At 36.3% G+C, this 18432-nt stretch overlaps 1 protein-coding gene across 2 annotated transcripts; it reads right to left on the bottom strand.

The window, feature by feature from the left end:
• On the bottom strand, nt 1–11484 carry LOC113683858 (uncharacterized). Of its 2 annotated transcripts, none has more exons than XM_089198310.1 (6): nt 11357–11484; nt 10094–10426; nt 9757–10008; nt 6897–7020; nt 3590–3661; nt 1–734 (listed from the first exon to the last, which is right to left on the bottom strand). In XM_089198310.1, exons 1-6 carry the CDS (start codon nt 11379–11381, stop codon nt 647–649), a joined length of 894 nt encoding a protein of 297 aa, XP_089054436.1. In that variant the 5' UTR covers nt 11382–11484; the 3' UTR covers nt 1–646. The 2 variants fall into 2 exon arrangements, with proteins under 2 accessions (XP_089054436.1, XP_089054437.1); XM_089198311.1 differs by lacking the exon at nt 1–734 and adding an exon at nt 6026–6097 and having other exon boundaries at nt 2510–3661; nt 11357–11388.
• Between the last annotated feature and the right edge of the window lie 6948 nt (nt 11485–18432).

Genomic DNA, 18432 nt, shown 5'->3' with positions numbered 1-18432 from the left:
TGTCAATTTGAATCGTACGTACGCGGCATTTCGCAATAACTTTCTATCAGTTTAAAAGAAACCTTGACACAACGTGCTGATTAATTCACGTATTTCGTGAGAAAAAAAAAGTGTTCAAAGCGGCCGAAAATAAGTCACGATGGCTCTTTCTCCAAAACAACCTCGTGTTAAATAATCATGTTGAATCAGCCCATAGTAATCTATATGAATGATAATCCAGATTAAAAGGAATGTCTGCATGGTGCATGACAAGGTATATAATTAAAAAAACTCTTGATACCATTTAAAAAATATGCAACTATTTTTAACACTATCGGATATATCTTCATTAGCCTCACTGAAATATAACCTGGTTTTATTATTATTTCATTATCGTAAGGCCGAATAGCATTGTTTATTTGTATTCAGGAACCCTTGGGCTCCGTGATTTTTTTTTTTTAGAAAACGGTAACAGTATGGCGGAAAAACTATTTCGTTGCCGTTAGCTGTAGTACAATCTTTGTGAAACTTGAGGTTTTATGTGATCTTATTTAGCAGTTATTGGGTGTTTGGCTCCATGGTTAACCAAATTCAATTTCAATTTATTGATTTCTGACTTTTTTGCTTCGCTTTTCATTAACGTTGATTTACAGTATAGGAGTCTTGCTTACACTGTCAACATCCCCAGAAAGGAAACCTTAATGCCAGCGAACACTCCAGACGGTAAATCCTGTAACTGGTTGTTGGACAAGTTCCTGGAATAAATAGGTCTTTTCAACGAAGTGTGAACTCTGGTGTCTGCAACATGTGTGTTTTCCGACACCTCGAAAACTCCCGATACTTTTTCAAAATAATAACATGAACGTTTGTATTTACCTCACATTAGTGGATACTTAGATCAAGTTACTCTAACGTTAGATCCTAATACAAAATAACATTGTTCGGTTAATCTGCCAACATTTCACATCATCTGCATGGTTTTCTGAGCAGTGGTACAAATTCTAAAAGATGGCGAACACTTTGATCAGATTAATTGCTTGTCGATAACTTAAACTCGCATGCAAATTGAAAGAAATGGAGGATTCATTTTAAATCCCCTGTTGTTATATTCTTTTAACCCGTTGGTGATAAGTCCGAATAGTTTATTGAAACGCCAAGTGACCAGAGAGAGAATCTTTCATTCGAAACGATCAGAAGTAAAGTTGATATTAGCACATAAATGTAATGTGAAATTCTTTCAGAACTCTCAGCATAGATTTATTAACACACTAAATATTAATTGAATTTTCATTTGAGCCACGAGCACTAATTTTCTACTGAGTGACATCCATTCACGAATAACAGTTGTACCGGGCGTTTTTAGCGCCGGTTGTCGTTATATGGTCCTGAGCGGTATTGTAGAGACTAAATGACTGTAAATAGATGAAAATCATGTATGTAAACTGCGAATATATAAATGAATATAGAAGCAACCCTCGCATCAATGAACACTGCTTAAGCATTAGCGAAAATAAGGTACAAATTCCGTACAAGCCTGAATTTTTTTCAGGCCTTATTTTCCCTAGCTACTGCTTAAGTGGTGTTCATTACTGCGAGGAAATCCGTACTCATTTCTTTATCTGCAGCTCACTTATATGACTTTCATATATTTACAGCCATTTATTCATCAATTCACGGGTTTATTTGGAAGCAACATAATGATCGGCTTCTAATTGGCTTGTTAGCTCAGTTGGTAGAGCGCTGCACCGGTATCGTAGAGGTCATGAGTTCATGAATTCCATGATTTTCCGAAAAAAGAGAAATAAACATATGAACACAGCTCTTAGGCAGCAGAGGTAGTTTTATGACTGGTACGGGAGCAAAAAAAGTTGTAATTTATTGTACGGGAGACAAAAGCGCAAATGTGTGGTTTTCAAAAAGACAAGGAATGAGTCGTAAAATTTTTTGGCTTGCCCAGTTTTTGAACTTCGAATGTTGATAATGTTAAAGAGGGTTTCTTTTATAGCTTGCGAAACGTCAGTGCATGAAAGTGTCATTTTAAAAAGGACGCGAAATAGATTGAAACATTATTTTAGGTCAATCGAAAACGGTGCGAAAGTTTTTTAATGTTAAATGCCGTTTACGAAGTTGTAAACAAAAATATGCAACTAGAGCGCGAATGTTTGTGAGTTTGATTGTTTACGAAGCCGTTTTGGGCTCAAAGAAGTCTCAGAAGGAATTTCATGGGCAGTACGAGAGATAATTGTACAAATAAGGTGTGATCGTAAAGATGCACAATGGGTAAAAAATGTCGATGAAGTCGCAGTCAGAGTTTATCGAGTGGCGCATGCGTAAACAGTTTAAAAGAGCGTGATTATAAAAAGACGAGGAATGAGTGGAAAAACATTTGGCTCATTAAAAAAAATGTGTGAACTTTGGACGATGATGGAGCCGCAGTAAAAGGTTATTTTGAAGCTAAGTTCGAGCGTCAGCTGTGCGAAAGAGAATGTTTTTCAAGCGCATAGTGGATCGAATAACTTATTTTGCCCGATGGACGCCGGCGCGAAGATTGAACTTTCTTAATTCCCTCCCATGTGTCATCCATTTGATAAGCAACATCAAGATATGAAAAATACATTTTAATCTAGAAAAAATCGAAAAACTGAGATCTTCCTCAAGCTAATCGCAAGAAACATGATTGGGTTGCTGTCGTGCTTGAGAGAGCGGAAATTTGACTTTGGTGCGTTTTTTTTTTTATGAGGAGGAGCATAGACAACATTTAAGAGGGGTGAGGATTTGAATCAATTATCTTGATTACTTGTTCATGCGTGTACCTTCATGGAAACGAAATTAGAGATCAAGGGACAAGAGTACTTTAATGAAAACCTGTTTTCCTTCAATTCAATTCGGCCGGGGTTGTCCTAGAGACGTTAACGTTTCAAATAAATCCCACCCTGAGACCACCACCTGGACCATCTCCAGAACTCATGTTTAAGTTTAAGCTTTGAAACTAAAGGATATTCGTAAAGTTAATATCTTTTGCGGGGAAAGTTCTATGATAGAGCTCAATGCTTGAATAAGCTGTCTAAAGATAAAACTAAAAGAATTTTCCAAAACCAAAACAAAAACTTGTACCCGGAATCGAAACTGGTATGTCACAGGCACACCATGATCCTAATAGATAACGCATGTTTTTTTAAGCCAAAACATTCCTTGGTAAAATCACACCACCTCAGGAAAATGAAACCTTATTATCGACTCAATGGGCTAAAGAGGGTCAAACGGCGAAGATTATTTACCAGTTATGTCATCATGTTGAACGATTTGGTGACACATAGTGATCATTATGATAAACGACATTTTGTTATCCAGTTACCATGGTAAACTTAAGTCCCCTAGGGATGTAGATAAGACTCTTACCGGACTCCAAATAAATATGAAATGTAAGTGGACTACGTTGTACAAGAGAAGTTGCCAATCTAAGAAATATTGTATTGTTTTATATTTTTTGACAGGATGTTCAGATTCCAACACATTCTGATGTGAAAGCCCATATCATGTCTCTATACATCGGCACGTGATTATAAAATCATTAATGAATGTTCGTAAGCTAAAGAAACGTCATTCTTACAGATATTTCAGTCTTGTGTTCTTACTAAAGGCCCCTGCTGTCAAGTTCTGCAACTTGTTTTTGGACAAGTCCCTAGGAACAAATTAACAAATCAATTACCTATTTATGGAGGAAGTAAATTTTTTAAAGAAACTGTGGTGCTGCGTCGGTGGAAGAGTGTAACTTATTTGATAACGTAAATTAGTGATTTGCTCTGACGAAGGGCTAACGCTTGAAACGTCAACTTTGAAACTATATACCGTAACCAACTTACGTTATCAAATCAGTTGATTATACCAAATTACCTAATTATTTTATTTACTCCACTGGTAACCTAACTTGCCTAGCTTTCAAATATATAAGAGACTCGCACTGTCCGCATGGTGCTTGTTAATTTGAGCTTCACGTACAAATGAATCAGCTATGAGTTTTTCCTTTAACTTCAAACCATTTGCCGATCTCATAATGGCTGAAAAGATCTGATGAAATGTACATTCATCAGGATTATCCTTATGCTATTCAACTTTTCGATCAAGCAGTGACCATTTAAACAAGATAACTTTTATCAACTAATAGATCAGAACACCTCCTCCAACAATTCGGTTTGAACGTTTTGACCAATTCGACATCCACGAGGAATATCCGTGGCGAACAATTGCTTAACAAGTTTTGACCAGTTTTTTTGGCCCAAACGATTACCATAGCAACACTTCAGTCTACTACAGTGTCATCCAGTTTTAGCTTTCCGTGTATATCACCCAAAAACGAGTTCGGTGAACCCAAGATTTGATTATTCAGTACCAGTCAGCATATCATGACTTAGCTCTTAGAAACTTTTAAAAATATCAGTGGAATAAATTTGGAACCACCATAAATTATCGAAAAGCTATGATAGTGCTGAAACTACCTTACAAGCTTTTTCAAAGACTTAAACAAACCTACCTCTTTATGTGCTAATTGCAATTTAGCATGAAGAAAAGGTGTGATCAATAAACTCGCTTTTGAGTGACAAGCTCATACAGTTAACATGAAGGTTGTTTTTAAAATACCGCATAGTTAAAATTGTGAAAATGTCCGACCTCATTAAATCTTGGGTTTATAAAAAATAGGAAATTTTCTTAAAGCTTCCGTAACGGCCATGGGTTTTCGTAATGAGCTGACCAAAAACGATTTTCTTTCACTTGGCCTCGATCAAAGGGAGCGTGTACACTTGAAATGATTAATTACATACTAAAGACAATTTTCGAAAATACCAGAGCTTAATTTGACCAACGCTTTTGCTGTTTACCAAAACCAGCAAATAAAAAATAAATAAATATGCAATGATAATGATGCTCACGGAAACACCCGAAATGTTTTTTTGGCTATCTTAGAGGATAGTAAATACATGTAACATCAATTTTTCCTCCACAGCAAGGATCAGAAGCAAGTGTTCATATTCTTATAGTAATTTCAATGCTGCGCTCAGAAGTAATTCTGTCTCACTCTGTGTAACAGCTCTAAGTGACTTCTTTCCCATGAATACAGAGGTTAGCTCCGAAGGCTTAAACTGGGTCCGATCTACTACTTGGCTCTTAGCAATAAACTGATATGCTTCTCATGCAGAGCACTTTGTATAAAGCTGATCTAAGATATATCGACGATTCTCTGTTTAGTTCGAGTATTTTTACACTGCAATGGTAAGTGTTCTTTGAGTACGATATGAAATAATGAACTTAAGAAATTTACTGAAGTCCAAATTTTCAGCTGATCTCAATATCGTTTTCTTTTACTTATCTCGCCGTGTAACTTTCCAAGCTGCCTTACTTAAGACATTAAGTTTTTTTTACCTAAAAGTTTTACAGAGCCGGAAGAGAGCTTTAAAAATATAGTAAAGATGGACGAATTTTTTCCAAGCTTATCATGGATGATCTATTTCCCATGTGAGGGTCATTTCGCCCGTCAGTTTTTATGTTCTACGTTCGAATCGAACAAAAGAATAAATAGTCTGATATTGATGGTCCGACATAGATACCTTATCAAAGTTTACTCACTCAGAAATTACATATCACATGGAGGTTATCTCTGGAAATACTTCGGTTATGTCCAAGAGAAATGATAGATTGACACTGATTTCGTTACTAGATTCAACGGGTTTTCTTTGTCAGGTTGTAGTTGCTGGTGTTGTTGTTTTTGTTGTCCTTTCACCAACTTAACATTTGCAGGTGGGCTCTAAGGTCTAACTTAATATTTTCATGATCAAGCTCAATAAGTGGATCTTTACGTGGAATAGCGGACATATAATTTTTAAAGTAAATTTTGTAAATCGATGATGCATGAATTTAGCTAATTTGCGAAATTTATGCAATTTGATTTGCGAAACGCACCCGAACCTCACTGAATGAAACATTATTTTCCATCCGTTAATCTTCAATACATCAAAATAAAAAAGAAGTTGACAAAGTCAACATGACTTACAGTTTTATCAGATTAGAATTTCTGCTGAAAACTTCCTTCGGCAAGTGCTTCAGTTTGTTGTTTGAGAGCGTGCTGCAACAAAAAAGAAAGTAAGTTTTAGCTCAAATTGTGAAAGGACAATCAGCAGCTAGTAGAAAAACCGTCATCTGTTTTTACCGAATGAGTGTTCAAAAAAAGAAACCGGTAGAGAAAATCTTGATCGAAAGTAAAACAAAGTCAATATCTTAAACTCCTGCGTAAATCTGACTGAAATTAACCTGTACAACATTTTCAAATACATTGAATATGCTTTCACTGGGTTTTTTTACATTCTAAGGTAAATCAGTTGGCTCTTCTTTCATTTCAACACTCTGAATGCAGATAGAAAGGGAAAATCACCCGACGCATCTGGTTCAACAGTTATGGAATGTAATTCTTGTTATTTCTTATGAAATTTCTTATAAAATTACAAACGACCATAAAATTATTTTGTCTTTAGTATAACCTTCTCGTACTTTAGGAAATCATTGTGCCACTTCCAAATTCGAACAAAGGTCAAATTTGAGGCTTAATCGTTTATATGAAAAAATTATGCATGTCTGATTGGCTGAAAACGATTGCATTTTTCATATAAATTCTTATTGGCGCTGCCAAAATTTCGTCCTTCTTGACGTACTTCTGTGGTGAGTTTTTCATATGTAAGCATTAACAAGACTAACAAGTAACGACATGATTTCGAGTGCAATTTGGTGTAAATAAGCGCACTTGTAAATCTGTCAAAGACGGACTCGTGCAATTTTGTTGTCTTTGAAAATTTTTAGTATTTATTAATATCAAATTGCACTCGAAATCATGTCGTTACCTAAACTTATATGATGTATTAAGAACTTACAGTTTTCCAGTAGCTCGGGGAATTTTCTCTGGAATTGACTTAAGCTGTTTCGTTCCACAGTCGGCCGATACTAAGTTCTTCATGTTACCTTTAAGGACTCTGCATTGGCACTGTTGAGGGCACTCTGACAAACAAAAACAGGCTGCCATTAAAAATTGATATTTGAATCATATCTGTTTGTTCGAATCAAATTGATGATGGCGCGTTACAAAATATACCATCCGTTTAGCTAAGCATTGTTCAAAACCATCCAAAACTAAAATGCTCTCTCATCGAAATGAAGACATATTTCACATCACATTTTTTATTTCTATTCAGCCGTTGGTGCAAAACAGCTCTTTATAGTCACGAACATGATTTTTATTCGCCATGTATGAAAATGATCTGAAATACTTAATTATTGGGATTTGTTGCTCTCTGGTATTTTCCGTTTGATCTGTTCGAAGATAAGGAGAATAGCAAAGTCAATCCGGTGTAAAGTTTGTTAATTTTTTTCATGTTTACGACGTAGATTCAAATAGACCGAACTTACTACGGCCAAGGTCGCATTAGAACTTTTTTGTTTGTTTAAGCGAGAAATCTGTCAACAAGTAGTGTAAAATAAGTCCTACCCCCATTTTAAAACCTTGCCAACTTTTTGCGGATCGCCAAAATTTCGCCAATCTTCAAAGAAGCCGATGTCCTGCCTTGCAGGCTTCCAATTTTTAGCACACCGAACAATCTTGTTTTTTAACCATTAAGCTGTCATCGTACGCAAGACATGTCTAGATAAAATTTAGGCGAGAAAGAACACTGTGGTCCGCTGGTGTAGTCTGGCGCGCGCGATGGCAGGAAATTTGACCCTCTGTTTTCATTTGAAGGAAACGAGGAAATTGAGCGACGTTTTTATTTGAATGTCTGACTCGTACCCTGGGCCCGGTCACTGGCGGCAATCTGGAGAACAATCGGCTTTAACGAGTAATTCCCCTTTCAATGGGATCATCGAAGCCTGCACATGTGGTGCAAGCTGCAACCAAAAAGATCGACAGGAAAAAAGAAAGCGAAATACGATACATGGTCCCAAGCTCGAACGATGACTCCACCGCACGCGGAGACCTCGACTAAGGACGGTTTTGGAAGTGAGCTCTATTTAATAGAAGTCTTCTACGTCTAAGAACTGATACTAGATAAAACGCAACGTTGTTTTGCAGAGAAAGAAAGCTGCGAAGATAATCATTCGATGACGATCCATTCTTGCCCAGTAATTCGAGCGAGAATTTTTTCTTTATCCTTTCGTTGAGGGAGATGGGTTCGTGATTAACGAATGTGTCAATCAATGAAGTTTTGATCAAAGGATACTAATTGGATGCGACCGCCTCCAAAAATTGAAAATTTCAAAAATTTTTGCCAATGTTTGGTTCGCAAAAAATTCGCAAATATTTGAATTCGCTGTAGTGCGACTCGGCCCTTTAATTCTCAATTTCAAATAGATTCAAATAAACCGACCTACTAATCCTCTATTTCCTTATGTGAAGTATACGGCGAACGACTTAAAGATGGCTATCCTAACCGAAAAACGGCTCTCACTTTCCTATACACTGATTTTATTGCGTGCATTGCCTCTTGCGTGGTCGAAGTAATGGAAAATGCCTTTAGGTTAGCAATGGGTACCGTCAACTAATCACTTTTCAAATGAAAATTGACAGCAGGTGTTTGCATCACTTTCTGGTCGCTACATTTGAGCTCAGGGGAAAACCGCACTGACGTCACTCGACTTTTGCAAGTTGTTTATTTGAACGATTTTGCGATTATTCAATAGTTTGAACAACACAGTTTTTGATGGCATCACAGCAAAAGTTGTTAAATGCAGATCGATTGCTGACAGTATTATTTTCAACACACTTTGAGAAAGGGAAAGTCAGTTCGCCATTTTTGATGTTATTTGGATTAGTTTCTCAGCGTGATCAACCGATAAAAAGCAATTTATATACAACAAACCAATTTTTTTCCTTTTTTCAAGTTCTATAAATATTAATTAATAATGGTCAGAAAATATGAAACATAAAGAATAAGAAAGTTATGAGCAATACATTATTTGAGACCTGGTTTGATTATTTCCAACGCGAAGAAAGATCAAGGTATGATACATTTCTTTGACAGATATTAAACGTAACAAAGCCGCACTAGGGAGTTCTTCCTAAGTAGTCTATCAATCCCCCTCATAATGGAAACAGATTGCATATCTGACTTCCATTGCAATTTCAAACACGAGTCCCCTTTTATTCCTTCTATGGCTGCTAAGTTAGATACAACGGCTGCTACAAATTCGTTTTCTTAAGACTTCTTTCACAAATGCTTATGGGAAAAAACACTCCACTAGAATGAATTAAAAAAATGTTCTGCTCAGAGCAAGGCGAGCGTAATCTATATGTGACAAGATGGCACCTTAGACAAGAGAATCCACGTTGTTTGTTGAAAGACAAAACAGTGGCTATTAAACAGACGCAATTCTTGTAAACAAGTCGTTTCTTTTTTATGATACACCGAATGAACGCCGCTCTCTTAGATACAGCGATTTTCAATATCCTTGCTTTTATATGTGGGGCTTTTTCTTGGGCAGCGGTCAATCGAGTCAATTAATAATTTTTTAAAAGCAAAAGCATAAAAACTAACCTTTTAATAATTAGAAAAAAGAAACTTAGTTATTTTGTGTTTTACTTCATGAATATGACTTTTCAGGTTAACCTTGAATAAAATTGTAGAAGGTTTTATTTTAAAACCAAAAAATCCTAAAATTGACTCAAGACAAAGAGTAAGGTTTACCAAAAGCATACACAACAACTGAGATCCCCCTGAAGTAAAGAAGTAACTTGATACTTACTCTCAACAACAAGACTGATGTTTTTCCTCTTCAACAGGCCATGGTCGTCCACTTGGCAGCTGTAACTTGTATTTCTTTCTTCTTCAGTGACGTTGATTTGAAGTCGCACACTAGTGCTGTTTTGCACAACAGCGCCATTCTTTCTCCAAACAATGCGAGGGGCTGGTCCACCTTCCGCCGGGCACCACAAAGATGACGAATGGTTGAGCAGGACAAACTGAGTCTCTGCGACCATTTTTAGGTTGGTGGAAACTAAGCACAGAAATGATAAGACATGTCATCCAGAGTAAATTATACCAATAAGAAAATCAAAACATTGAAACCTAAGAATACTTACCTGTTGCATTTAGTGCTTTTCCATAAAGATAACTTTTCCATAGCCGGTATTTATGGTGAGATGAAAAACTTAACCACATGTTCTGTCCACTGGAACGTAGTTTAAAGCGAGGAACGTCTCTTCCACAAAATACACCCAAAAGATTCCCTGACTGATTATACCAATCACGGATCTCAAGATATTCCTCATCAGCACAAGGTGTTCCAGGTAAGTCAAAGGGAATATAAAGGTCCAATTCTATTTCCACATATTGCCCTTTTTCTACTTGAAGATGCTGGGTTGTATCAAAGTCTGGGATACGTTGTCGGGAGTATACTTTCGCGATTATTGCAACTGTGACAAAGAACATAATTTCACAGAGGAATAAATATACATACTTTGCACAATTAGTTAATTAATGACTGTCTATCTCGTTTTTTTGAGCCTCCGTTATCGTGTGCGTTAACGATAATGTAAACTCAAAACTCCTACGTCAATAATTAACAACTGATCAGTCATGCTGTGCTCAAGAGTCAAATGTCCCTGGTCATCTATGCGGTAAGCATGGATTTCACACATAAACTTTACGCAAATAACGATGTTCTTGTCAAGAACTGTTACGAATGGCCCTTGGTTAGGCTTGGATAGCTTCCGTTCGCATAATAGTTTAAATTGCCAGACTGCAGTGCTCATCGGTAAAATTGTATAGTTTACTCAAAATTTTACCAAAACTCTTAAATTACGCTCTTAATTAGCCTCAGTAGCCAAAAAACATCGTTCCTTCAGATTGCACGTATTTTCATAAATATGGATGGTAGCCTTGGCCTAACATGTAAAGCTAATTATAACTAATTTATGGAGCATATACATTCCTCAAACTTAGCACAATAACATTTCTTTGCTGAGTCGTAATAATCAGAATGGAGGAACTGCTAAAAGGCATTAATAGAGTAAAACAAAACGAGAAATTATCAACGTATACAATAAAAGATTTTTATTTAGAGCCAATGAATTTCACTGAAACTTCCTACAACTGTTCTGCGCATAAATAATGTTGCTGATTTCCTTTAGTTTTGCCCATATTTTTACGTGAACTTGCTGACAGAATACTCGCCTCGAACATTGCTTACTTTTCACCATTCTGCCTATAGAATTGATCCAAACTTACCCTCAGAAAATCAGAATAATCTTTGCGTTAAAATTTTCTCACAACCAAAACTACCATAGTGTGTCTTATGCTCGCTCGTGAAAACTACACGTCTTAAACAAGCCCAACCGACTTACCCAAAACAAAAGTGAAAGTCCACATTTTAGAAAGAATGCTAGAAAGAAAAGCAAATGAGAATAACAATAAATTTAAAGCTATCTTGTATGTAAGCCTCTACTCGGCACCTCAGCATATCTATACGTTGTATACGTTACGATTCAGTATCATCATCGGCTTCCACCTTATTTCCTTTGTCGCGTGATTGGACCAGAATATTTATGCCTTAACGACTGAGCGTTCTCCCGGCCACTGTGGCCATATCATACGGTGAATGTTTGCACTATTTTACTATTTTATTAAACTTAAATTTGAACGTGCAGGTTAGTTAATATTCCTGCAATAAAAATTGTTCAGTTCAAATTTTTAACGCTGTTTCTAAACATCTCTTGTTATTAAGAGACTTAAAGCAACATCCAGCATATTTCCATTGACTGCTATTTTATCATTGTGTCACACCTACCCCAATTCTAGTAGTATTCCATACAGTGTGCTTTACGAAAAATTTGCGTTGACATATGAAATAAAAATTCGTCGTCGTCACAACTTTATTAAGAAGTCAGTTACTCATAGAAGGACACAAAGCGTTATGTTCTGTTTTCCTCGTTTTTTTTTTCCTTTTATTTTTCTCTAGCCCTGTAGCATAAGACTCTAATTAAAACAATTTTACGACAGTTATAACACAAAAAAGCCACAAGAGTACCTGAATAGTGTTTGTTTCCTTTCTCCGTTAGAGTGTTTTATGCTGCAGTCGTATTTACCAACACAACAAATATTTTATTCACGTATACATCAATAAAACCCTCACAGATGTTTCAAGCTGGTGGGGTTATAAGTAAGGCTCGACATATATTTATCTCAGGTAGCCTCTGAAGAAGAGTTTCTAAATGTGCTTAACAAATCTGAACTGGAAAAAAAGATAAAAGCAAAAACAGTGTTCGCACTAGTTGTGGCAAAATAAAAACGTAAGTAATTTTTTCAGAAGAGAAAATCTTTCACAAAATGAAGTCAGCCTCTGGCCCCTCTTGTCATTTCCTCTTTGTTTAATAATTAGCATTTCAAATGTCTCATTCTTATTTTGAAAAGGAAGTTTTAAAACCCGCCAATACTTCATCCTAATCTGTGAATCAAAACATTTATACCTTCAACTTTGCATACTGAAAATCGATTGCAAGACTCGGTGTCTTTAAGTTAAGCATTGTTCAAATGCAAGACTAACCTGTGATATAATTGTAAGTTATATTAAAGAAACAGTAATATCATATTAAAAACAGGCTCGGTAAACAAACTTGTTGTCCTCTTTCTCAGAACTTACAACATGAAAAATAATTTTAGTTATAACGGTGCAACCCTTTGGAATAGTTTACCCTGTAACATTATACAGAGTCTGGTTCATTAAACTAATTTAAACCCCTTCCCTATCATAGTTTTTAAACACGGCATTCATGGAAATCAGGTTTTTAAGTGGCTCATTGTTGTAAGTTAATATGATGTTAGGATTAGGACTTTTAGGTTCTAAGGAAATTAGTCATTGTATTGAAACTTTTTACCGTGTATAAATAATGATAAAATAAATAAATAAAGTTGACGAGAAAAAAAAAGGGAACGAACCAAGTGACCTTAATGACGAAAAAAAACGTTTTAACCTTATCAAGAGCGAATTCAAAGATAACACAATGAAAAGGCATGTTTACAATGTTATATATTATTCTTTGGTGCCTCTGTGTATTCACGCGCTCGTCTGTATTTTAACCCCTGTTTATTAGTCCTGTTGTCCCCAGTGAATTTGCTGAAAATTGTTATTAGGCTACCTTATCTAAATATATATTGAAGAAAATAAGCACCCGAGCACCATTTGTTGTTATTGAAGATCTGCACTTAAAAACCCGCGCGGAATCTAAACGCTCGCAATTTAATTATTTTCCTATAGAAAATTTAAATCACAGAAAAAAGTGATCAACATTTAAAAGCAACAAAATCTATAGGATGTGTTAATAAATACACAAATCATTAACTGGTCTTCCGTACTGGTAACTTCTATTTTTTTTCTTCTTTTCTGAAATGACGTTCATTTGCAAGGATTTCGCATATGGTGCAGAGAATCCAGCTCTCATCTTCATTTTTATCGCTCTCTTAATTCGCACAAATTCCTTAGGATATATCTCGTCCGGCAATCAAAATTTGGAAAATTGAAAATTTAAATGAAATTGAGAGGCTTGAGTCGTGAAATTTAATGCCCCTTATTCGTATTTGCCTCTTGAAATCGCGAAAACAAACCCCGTAAAATATCGTCTCCCCAAAATCGCAAAATTAAGTACCCGCGAACTTTTAATACATTTAAAATCACTTAGTTGAAAGTAACTGTTAAATAAATAAAGAGAAATCTGATTGAGAATCGTCAATTTTCATTTTTTATTTGCGTGAAGACTTTGGGAGGCCGTGGAAGATGTCACTGAAATATTCTGAAATTTTGTTGCACTTCCTCTCCTACCGAAGAACTTGACGCATAATTCAGTTATTATTGTTTGCCCAACTTTCTCATTTTCTATTAGCTTAACAGGACATTTCATATAGAAATCAGGCTTGTTGAAAATTGACTCATCTATAAGAATTCATCTAAGGGTACGCATGCGCCTATGTTTGTGTTCAGCGGAACGCAAGGAAAGTGAACGAGAAACTTTAGAGGGAACTGTTTGTCTCAGCTGGTTATTTTGCTCCTAGTTTGACTGGTGTTAAGGCTCTCCGAGTTGTTCTTTACTCCTTAGGTATATTAGTAAAATGTGAATCTTTCCCAAAATGCCACAGTGTTATCTGCAAAACAGGACCATCTCAGTCATGAGAGGACGCGCGGACATACTTCAAAGACACAAAGAAAGTGAGAGAAGCTCTGCCATAAGCAGCCGAGACTTGAGAATTCTAATCAGAACTTTCCGAGGGAAAATTTGACTCTAAAAAACCGTGAATTTTTTGGCTGAATAGCAATCATTTTATTTGATAGAGGGCGGGGGAGGGGGGAGGGGGGGGGGCGAAAGAATACTTGGAAATAACAGTTGACAAGAGTAGGGGTCTAAAGGTTTAGTCAGGAGGTTCTCTTAAAGGATCTTTCCCTGTTAACAACCAATTTCATGTCAAGTGACCGGTTTATTTCTAAAAATACTGAGGTCAACCTAAGTCAAAACCATATAAATATACAGTTACAAAACGAAAATTCCTTGGTTATTTAGACAAAAGAAAAAGAACCTGATTAGTCCACCGTATTTCATAAAAGTGGACTTCTGTTTGCTGCTAAAAATATCATGCGATTGTCTCCCGGCCTACTATTGAGGGATGCATGCTTATATAACGTCGCCAAATTTGCCAACGCAAAAATCATTCTATTCTCAAATCAGTTGTTATAAAAAAAGCGCACACAGATGTTTAAAGCTGCGCGCGCAAGTAATAAAAGTAGAGGTTGTCTCATTTTAAATTCACTTGAGGTAATTTATACATCCCTAACGCTTTTTTAAATTTACTTATTTGTGCTAAATAATTAGGTCTATAAGGCCAGAATTAAAATAGTCAGATACCTACATGGTGCCATAGAAAATAATTTTAAGAAAGCTGAACATGTAAACATTTCAAAAGACACAAAATAAAATTCAACCCAGTCATCAGTTTGTAGCCACGGTAAATAATTACTGTGGCTGTGATATATATTGCACATCTCCATTCAGCATAATCTTCCTTAAAACTCAGATGTATAACTATTTTTCATTTTTCACCATTTAACAGTTCAGTTTGTTGTTAACTAATCCTCCAAGTTCGTTAATACTATCAGGCGGCCGTTATCCTTGGAATTAAATATTCAAAACTGTAGTAAACAAAATTAAACAATCATCTTTTACTTCCATATGTTAGTTAGAATTTGAATAACAGAGGTACTTTTCCATTATAATCTTATCTTTGGGAGAAACCATTGAAGGATGTCAACGAAGCCGATGTTATTTTACTTTTCTGTTGATTTACTTATTGCAAAAAAAGTTCAAAGGTTTATTCTATTAAATTTCCAAGACCAAAGAAACAAAAACTGAAGCTGGTATTCCTGCACAGTAAACAAGCAATACTTATAAAGTAGATTATTAAAAAATAGACAGTTGCTGTATCATTGTTATTCTAATTTTTATGTGTAAGGAAGATAAAATTCAGCTACTTCAATATATGTAAACAAAGTGTCTTCAAGATAATTTATTGTGTGGGAGTTTGGTTGTTTTGTGAAAAAATTAATTGCAACTTCACTTCAAAAAAAAGGAAGTAAAGTAAAAGTGAGAGGATGTGCTCATACCATCAGACATATCCCTCTCCCCTGAAAATTACACTCAGTTAAATTTAGTATGAGCCAGAAGAACCATGCAACCAGAATTCCACTGGTCTCCGAGGCCTGATGCAACTTAAAGCGCAGTGGAACCTCGATTTAACGAGCTTCGATACAACGAAGTCCTCGATAAAACGAACGATAGTCTTCAGCCCGACCAAAGTTACAGTAAAGTGTATAAGAAAGAACCTCGATATAAGGAAATCCTTGTAGAACGAAAACAATCCAGAAGCCCAAACGTGTAATATACCCCGATATAATGAACAAATGTCAACAGGTGACAAAAGACAAATGCAAAACAGACCAACAAGAATCAAAATCGTTTAATTCTACAACAATAGGACGTCACAGTTAACAGCTCAATTATAAATGCCGACGGCGGTAAGGTAACGGCGCAGTCAATAATTTCGTTCGTATACAGATACGAGAATTTCTTGAAGCCACTAAGTATGTCGGATGGTATATATTATTACTTAATGGCCGTTACGTACATTTGCGTCAGTATAATAGAAAATTCTAAGATAGCCAGTAACGCAATGACAAAACAACGAGATTTGTGATTATCATAAATCCCACGAATGCCGACACTGACACTATTGACACATCTACAGATCCGCTTTATCCTCTCTGTCTCTTATTAGTTACAATAAGGCTTCTTGTAGTTAACTTGTAAGAGGCAGGAATTACCTCTTTAATACCCTTGTTTCTCTGTTTGCCAGTGACTTTCACTGAAATTTGTCCTCCGTGCTTTTAAAACAAGGTGCTGTAGCCATGTACAGACCTGTACAGCGTACTGTAGCTTCATGTAGATATTAACGCACAAATGTTAATTACAGTAATCGTTCCGATCCCGAAATGCCCGACGTCACACCACCGAAAAAAAAATTTAACCATCCCTCGATTTAACGAACATTTTGGTTGTTTTTCTGCAAATTCGTCAAATCGGGGTTTTCGATATAACAAACCCCAATCTGCGTGTAGTCGTACCCCCCCCCCAAAAAAAACAAACAAACAAACAAACAAAAACAAAAAACAAAAAACAAAAAACAAAAAGAAAGTGAAAAGGAAGTTAGGGAACCGTCGCACAAGGCATCTTGTTTTCGGCGGGAAATTGGAACCGGTGAGGACTTCCTGGTAACATCACTAGAAACCACTGTTCAACCGACCGCGGTATTTGCAACGGCCGCCAAGGTATACATAGCTATTCTCGATCGGCTGCATTTCTATAGCATGACGTAAATACTACATTCAGAACAAGGGATGATTTGAAGGTGTTATTTGAATCCAAATGGCTGAGATGGATTTCTTAGTTGAGATCCTGTTAAGAATCGGTGTAAGAAACTGGATAACGGTTGGGAGGCAGCGCACACCGCGCACCTATAACGAAATAGTAGAACAATTGGAGGCGAAATAAGTCAGAGGATATTGGAAGATAACATGTTATTTAAAACCACTTTGACTTTGTTGACGAACACTGATTGATTGATTCCGAAAGACACACTTAGAAAGATTAAAACTCACAGACTCACTCAACCTACTTACACGTGTCTATTCCATAACAAAAACCACCACAAACTAGCTTCCTGTGTCATAGTTCGCTAATTTATTGTTCAAATCGCATGCCACACACGAACAATAACGAGTTTAAGAAACGACGACGGCGATGCCGTGGACAACGTCGGTTAAAAAGTGAACCTTTATTTTACCTACGAATCTCGCGTTACTCTAAAGTCGTTTAGTTTTTTCAGTGTCAAATCTATCTGAAACTAAATAAGGAACAGGGCATTAAATTAGAAATAGAAAATTAAAAAATTAGCCGTCGTCGGTCACGTTCTCCAAAAAACGCAGAGTTTGGTGATTTCACGTTGTAGTTTTGCAGAGGACGCAGAGAAATTTAGAAAAATTTATAACGCACCTACAAAGCCATTGTTCTATTCATTAAACCTTATGTTTAGTAATGTTCCCGTTGCCGTTGCAGTTGTGGTTTTTGCATGCCCAGCCGATCACGTGGAGCAGTCAGAGCCTCAAGAGCGCGCTGCCTGCTAGGCTTCTTCTTTTACTGAAAGGCGAGGTCAGCACTCTGCATTCCTCCGTGTTATAAAACGAAACTGGAACGTTAAAAGGGCCATTTTGAATCAGTTTTCCAGGCGACTCTCTTCAATGGACACGTGAGGAAAGATGGCATGTTAACTTTACACGAGCCGCCTCGGACACAACAGCTTGAATCCATCTTCTACGTTTTTACGAGTACTGAGTCCGCTTTTATGGGATAAAAATGACGTACATGTAAGATATGAGATCAAGGTCTGATTATTTATTTCTACAGCTGACTATACTCTTTCTTCCCCATTTTAGTGAGAGATATTCAAGATCTGATGCTCATGACCATTTCAGGAATTTCCACAATTTAAAAAGGAATAATCAAAGATATAATCTTTTTCTCTGAGTTGTTAAACCTACTTCAAACCTCTACCGCTGGTTCCAAATACATGTCAGTAATCTATTTCTCACCAACTGACATTGTGTCAGTTGCTATAAAGAAAGCAGCAATTACATGAGAGAAATGATCTCAGTTTATATCCCTATTGGCAAATGGAGACATTAGCTAGTTGTTCAGTTATTTCAGAAGTCATGATTTTGAAAGGAATAAATTTCAGATGAAATTCAAGCAAAGAAATGATCCTCAGAGGTTGACTGTAATTTATTGTCAATAAGAAATTGCAGAAAAAAAACCTGAAAAAATTC

This window comes from Pocillopora damicornis, chromosome 2, assembly GCF_964200805.1.
Source record: "Pocillopora damicornis chromosome 2, jaPocDami1.2, whole genome shotgun sequence".
Taxonomy (NCBI): domain Eukaryota; kingdom Metazoa; phylum Cnidaria; class Anthozoa; order Scleractinia; family Pocilloporidae; genus Pocillopora; species Pocillopora damicornis.
Note: the sequence above shows the minus strand (reverse complement) of the source record. Positions and strands in the feature narration are given on the sequence as shown.